Source organism: Gossypium arboreum, chromosome 1, assembly GCF_025698485.1.
Source record: "Gossypium arboreum isolate Shixiya-1 chromosome 1, ASM2569848v2, whole genome shotgun sequence".
NCBI lineage: Eukaryota > Viridiplantae > Streptophyta > Magnoliopsida > Malvales > Malvaceae > Gossypium > Gossypium arboreum.
In genome coordinates, this window is record NC_069070.1 from 4,781,800 (window position 1) to 4,788,806 (window position 7,007).

Here is a 7,007-nt window from a genome sequence, read left to right on the forward strand (position 1 = left end):
TTAGGTATCATAACAATAAAGTCAGTAGCTTAATTTAGGTATCATAACATTAATGTTCTGTTAGCCTAATTGTCAGTTTGAGTACTAAATGTTAGCTCGAATGTAATGTGAAACATAAAGCACATAAATCAAATTTTAAACATGTATGTATATATCTCATGAATTAAATTTTAATGTAACATGCAACATGAATTACACGTTTAATATTTAATAAATTTTAAATTTTATATTTATAATTACAATAATTAAGGTAAAATAATATTTTATTTGACTTATTGAAAATAATTAAAATAATTACTTATTAATTCAAAAAATTCCAAATCATAATTAAAATATTTTTACATATTCAACGTGTAATTTAGTTTTATTTTAGTTAATTAAAGCAAAATAACCTTATTCCAAACAATAGTTGATTAACACAATATTTTTAACTAATAATTATAAATTAAATTATTATATTTTTAAATGTGTAATAGTTATCACAATTTATATTAAATTATAATTATTTTTAAATATATAATTATTACCATTTTATTTTACTTCAATTTTTTTCAAACCTATGATTTTATATATTATATAAACAATTTGAACCCGTAAATTATGATGAAATATTTTTTAACATATTAAATTATATAGAAATATAGATGTATTTGTTATTTAATTAACCTTAAATAAATCGGAATGGCTAACATTAGGCTAATGGAATAATTGGTAGATAACATATTTAAAATATTTCAAAAATTCAACCATAGTTACGAGTTTCCATCAAATTAAACTTAGCTTGGTTATATGACAAGTAAGTTTTGTCTTAAATTAATGTATCAGGGTTAATTTTGACAATCAATTCAAAATGTAGTTCCACATGAGTAAATAAACTTCCTATACTCTCCTTTCGTCTCTTTCAAAAGATGAATGGTTGGTTTGCTGCCCAAAGCCCAAAATGGCCTAAAAACCCTAAGCCTCACTGCAAATCCATAAATACCCTTCCTTCATTTCTCCTTATATATCAGCCCCAAACCCCCGTTCTCATTTCCTCACAACTTGAACCATAAACGTACTGCAAAAATAATTCTCATCGCTTTAAATCTTTCTCCTCCGTTCTTTCCGATTCTTTAAGAATTTGTTTAATCAGTGTTCTAATCGGTACGTCTTTTAATTTTTTTTTTCATTCTTCTAATTGGTGGGATAATAATAAAAGAATAATCATGTTAAGATTAGGCTTAGGGTTTACGGATCCTTCTTTTTTTTTGAAATGATATGTTTGAGATGGATGATGATGTGAAATTGTGTGTACATTTGTGGTATTTTCGGCAGTTTACTGCACTATATGCTTCCTAGAAAGAGAGAAGGTCAAGGAGACGTTGTAGAAGGAGAGACTGAAAACAACAATAACAGCAACACTATAAAATACGTCTCCGTCACGTCGCCGGTCAAGAAGCATCGTATCTCTGACACCGCTGCAGCTGATTCGACAGTTAACGACGACACCTTTGCCATAAGGAACAGTAGCGGTAGCAGTAGCGTGGTCGAGCCAGCCATGGCTCCGGGTGACTCGAATCATAATGATATAGACGAGGATCTGCACAGTAGGCAGCTTGCCGTGTATGGCCGTGAGACGATGCGGCGGCTTTTTGCCTCTAATGTACTCGTCTCGGGGATGCAGGGGCTCGGTGCTGAAATTGGTAATGGTTTTATACTTTTTTTCCCCCAGATTTTCTTGTGTTTTTATGTGGCACTTGTTTTTTAAAATGTTATCTGACTGTTCTGTTCGTGTTTTCTCTTTTGTCGTTCTTCTGCAATTTGCTTTAGTGCTGCATGTTGAATTCGAATTTGATGTTTTAATTTCATTAATGTGGCATTGTGGGTTCTGAGAACGAATCTGAGTATTCAGTTCAAGACATGTTTTTCTTTGTTTTGTAGTAAGTAGTAAACAATTGTTTAAATTTATGGATTATTGTCTTTATATTGTCAGTGAAGTTTAAACCAGACAAGCTGGTTTATATGCTTTCTGTGTGCCTAACTATTAATAAATAAATTAGATTATTAAGTTAAAGTTAAACAAACATGTCACAAACATATGAACTCCACTGCAGGGGTATAGTGTACTAATCTTTAATTTGATTTGAGTTTAATATTTGCAGTGTTAAGCTATGACTGCCGGATTTTTTATTGTTTCACTGTGGTTTTTTCTTTCTACAGCAAAGAATCTCATTCTTGCTGGTGTCAAGTCTGTGACCTTGCATGATGAAGGAGTGGTGGAGCTGTGGGATATGTCCAGTAATTTTGTTTTCTCCGAGGATGATGTTGGTAAGAACAGGGCACTTGCTTCTGTGCAGAAGTTGCAGGAGCTAAACAATGCTGTTGTCATTTCTACCTTAACAACAAAGTTGACAAAAGAGCAACTTTCTAATTTCCAGGTAGTTGTCTCACTTAAGTCTCTAATTGATGGGCCTAGTTCTTGCCTAAGTTAAATTTTTATGTGATTTTTGTTGTTACTGCTGAATCTTAGCATTGGGGATAAAAATGCAATTCGTTAACTAATTGTTCTACTAGAGTTGCTAGTAAACCAGAGATTGGGATATGGAACTTGGAAGAATAATATCTGTTTACTAAAGTCTAGGCTTGTGCCATCATGGATTTCTTTGTGTGCTTTCCTGTGTTATGTTTTCTTCCTTAAGTCACTCTTATTGAGATTTTTATTTTTCTAATCAATCCAGGCTGTTGTATTCACTGATATTAGTCTTGAGAAAGCCATTGAGTTTAATGACTACTGCCATAACCATCAACCTCCCATTTCCTTCATCAAGTCTGAAGTAAGAGGCCTCTTTGGCACTGTCTTTTGTGACTTTGGTCCTGAGTTTACTGTTTTTGATGTTGATGGAGAGGAACCACACACGGGTATAATTGCATCCATCAGCAATGACAATCCTGCCCTAGTATCATGTGTTGATGATGAAAGGCTGGAGTTCCAGGATGGGGATCTTGTTGTGTTTTCTGAAGTTCATGGAATAACGGAACTTAATGATGGAAAGCCAAGGAAGATTAAAAGTGCTAGGCCCTACTCATTTACTCTTGAGGAGGACACCATAGCTTTTGGTACATATGTGAAAGGTGGCATTGTAACACAGGTGAAACAACCCAAAATGTTGAACTTCAAGCCACTGAGGGAAGCACTTAAAGAACCTGGTGATTTCCTTCTTAGTGACTTTGCAAAGTTTGACCGCCCCCTTCTCCTGCACATAGCATTCCAAGCTCTGGATAAATTTATTTCTGATTTTGGCCGCTTTCCTGTTGCTGGATCAGAAGAGGATGCCCAAAAGCTTGCCTCAATTGCTGCTAATATCAATGAGTGCCTTGGAGAGGGGAAAGTGGAAGATATTAATCCCAAGCTTCTGAGGCAATTTGCCTTTGGTGCCAAGGCAGTACTGAATCCCATGGCTGCCATGTTTGGAGGAATTGTGGGACAAGAGGTTGTCAAAGCATGTTCTGGAAAATTTCATCCTCTTTTTCAGGTTGGTAGAAATTACTCTCTCTCTCTCTCTCTCTCTCTCTCTCACACACATATGTTTCTCTTTGCTGTATGCATGTGATCTACATGTGCATGTATATGTCTTTTTTGTCTATGCTGTTGGAACTTTTAAGTCTTATCTATTAGCAAATTTGTGGACCTAGTTTGATTGAGAACCTCTTAATATTAATCTGTTAGAACAGGCTGTTTGGTTTTATGATAATTGGAGGCTTTGCTAATTAGAGTGTTTGGCTTTTTCTTATTTCCCCGAGAAACTTGGTCTGGGCTGTTTGTTCAACTTATTTTATTTTGATTTTTTTCACAGCATATATATAGCTTTGATTGCTTCAAGCTCCATTTGTAGTGGGAAATTAACTGTAGATCACTTTGTTTTCAACAGTTCTTCTATTTTGACTCAGTGGAGTCTCTTCCTGCTGAGCCCTTGGACCCCAGTGATTTTAAACCATTGAATAGCCGTTATGATGCACAAATATCGGTTTTTGGCTCCAAGCTTCAGAAAAAGCTGGAGGATGCAAAAGTGTTTATGGTTGGATCTGGGGCACTAGGCTGTGAATTCTTGAAAAATTTAGCATTGATGGGCGTTTCATGTGGTAGTCAGGGCAAGCTAACAATCACTGATGATGATGTTATTGAGAAGAGCAACCTCAGCAGGCAGTTTTTGTTCCGGGATTGGAACATTGGGCAAGCTAAATCAACTGTTGCTGCTTCTGCAGCTGCATCCATCAATCCTCGGCTTAAAATCGAAGCCTTGCAAAACCGTGTGGGTCCTGAAACTGAGGGCGTGTTTAATGACACCTTCTGGGAGAAACTAACAGTGGTCATTAATGCATTAGATAATGTCAATGCTAGGCTGTATGTTGATCAGAGGTGCTTATATTTCCAGAAACCACTTCTTGAATCAGGAACTCTTGGTGCTAAATGCAACACCCAAATGGTGATTCCTCATCTAACTGAGAACTATGGTGCCTCAAGAGACCCGCCTGAGAAACAAGCACCCATGTGCACTGTGCACTCATTTCCACACAATATTGACCACTGCTTGACATGGGCCCGATCCGAGTTTGAGGGCTTGCTCGAGAAAACTCCTGCCGAAGTGAATGCCTATCTATCTAACCCGGTTGAATATGCCACTTCAATGAAAAATGCTGGTGATGCTCAGGCTAAGGACAACTTAGAACGCGTCCTTGAGTGCCTTGACCGTGAAAAATGTGAGACATTCCAGGATTGCATCACCTGGGCTCGCTTAAGGTAGTACTCTAAATGGTTGAGGAAAGTGCTTTATTTAATTTAATTTTTGGAGATATGACATTATGCTGCTTCTATATTCAGGTTTGAAGATTATTTCGTTAACCGGGTCAAGCAGTTGATATTTACATTTCCTGAAGAAGCTGCAACCAGCACCGGTGCTCCCTTCTGGTCTGCTCCAAAACGATTCCCACATCCACTTCAGTTTTCAGCTGCTGATACTAGCCATCTCAACTTCATAATTGCAGCATCTATTCTTAGGGCCGAAACATTTGGTATCTCAGTCCCCGATTGGGTCAAGAATCCTAAGATGTTGTCTGAGGCAGTCGATAAAGTAATAGTACCTGATTTCCAGCCAAGGGAAGGTGTGAAAATTGAGACAGATGAGAAGGCCGCAAGTCTTTCCACTGCCTCTGTGGATGATGCAGCTGTTATTAATGAATTACTCCTCAAGTTGGAACTTTGTAGGAACAATCTGCCATCAGGATTCAGGATGAAACCGATCTCTTTCGAAAAGGTTTGCTCGCATCTTCTTTGTTTCGATATCTTATAATAATCTTTTTCTACTTGTTCTGGATTATAATTTGTAGAAACATTTTATAGCTGTCAGTGTTAGTGTGATTGATGCTAATGTAATTCCATGAATTGCAGGATGATGATACAAACTATCACATGGATCTTATTGCTGGGCTTGCCAACATGAGGGCAAGGAACTATAGTATTCCTGAGGTGGATAAGCTTAAAGCCAAGTTCATTGCAGGGAGAATCATACCAGCAATTGCCACATCCACCGCTATGGCGACTGGCCTCGTCTGCCTCGAGCTATACAAGGTTCTGGACGGAGCACATAAAGTGGAAGACTATCGAAACACATTCGCAAACTTAGCATTGCCTTTATTCTCTATGGCCGAGCCAGTTCCACCCAAGGTCATGAAACACCGTGACATGAGCTGGACAGTATGGGACCGATGGATCTTGAAAGATAATCCGACACTGAGGGAACTCATTCAATGGCTTAAAGATAAGGGTTTGAATGCTTACAGTATATCATATGGAAGTTGCCTGCTCTTCAACAGCATGTTCCCGAGACACAAAGAGAGATTGGACAAGAAAGTAGTTGACGTGGCTCGGGAAATTGCCAAGGCAGAACTACCTTCTTACCGATCCCACCTGGATGTGGTGGTGGCATGCGAGGATGATGATGACAATGATATCGACATTCCTCAGGTATCCATCTACTATGGCTGAGTTATTTCGTTCGAACCTCCAAATTATTTAGAGTTGAGGATGAGAAAATTCTCAGAGCAGGCTGGCTTCCATTCTGGTTTTATAGTGATTTGAGCATACACAATGGAGTACATTGTGCAAACTTTATATGAAATTTGAAGTACTTTTAGTTGCAGAATATTTATATAATCTTGTCATTTTACCTTTTCTTTTAATATTATTTCTTGGCCATGCATGCATCTTTCTTTTTATATTGTTATATTTTGCTTTAGGTAACTTTATTCCCACCATGTCTGGTAGTTTTCTCTTATAAATAACCAAAATTTACGTTGATCATTTTATTTATGTTAATTGGAATTCTGAATTAGTTTTGGAATTTAAAAAGTATTAATACAGTGTATTAGTTATTTTTTATTGGTTTAATCACTAACTTGAGCGTTTATTGTCATTTGATATGGAGTATTTTCAAACTTAGATTTAAGTATATTTAAATTAGTTAGATTTAAGTGGTTTATGCACATATAGTGTTTAAACTTTCTTCAAATGTTTTCGGTATGTTAGGCATTTGACTGGTAGAAAGATTGGATTACTGTACGATTCAATTAGAATCTTTCGAAATTTGAGATTAATTAAAAATAATTAATATTAATATTAAAATTAGAAAAATAAGGCTGATGTCGCATGATATAATTGGTCTGAACCGACAAGACCCGAACCAGCTCGGGGTGTTGGTGGCTGCGACGGCGGTATTCTGGTGGTCAAAAAATGGTCGGCTATGGTAGTTTTTTAGTGTTTGAGTAGTGAAAGAATTATACGTCTTCTATCAAAAAATTTAATTTTAGATTAATTATTTTAAAAATAATATTATTTTAATGAATTTAATATTAAATTTAATTTAACGCTTATCTTAATAGTATTTATTAATTTAATATTAAAGTGATTGAGTTTAATTATAGTTGAACATTATTTTTCACACATTAGAAATATTATTTCAGAAAATTTATAG

General features: G+C 36.1%; 1 protein-coding gene across 1 annotated transcript; it reads left to right on the forward strand.

The window, feature by feature from the left end:
• Positions 1–1,314: 1,314 nt before the first annotated feature.
• On the forward strand, positions 1,315–6,216 carry LOC108482973 (ubiquitin-activating enzyme E1 1-like). Its single transcript, XM_017786105.2, has 6 exons — positions 1,315–1,682; positions 2,200–2,417; positions 2,718–3,512; positions 3,909–4,777; positions 4,859–5,291; positions 5,426–6,216. Exons 1-6 carry the CDS (start codon positions 1,328–1,330, stop codon positions 6,020–6,022), a joined length of 3,267 nt encoding a protein of 1,088 aa, XP_017641594.1. The 5' UTR covers positions 1,315–1,327; the 3' UTR covers positions 6,023–6,216.
• The last annotated feature ends 791 nt before the right edge of the window (positions 6,217–7,007 follow it).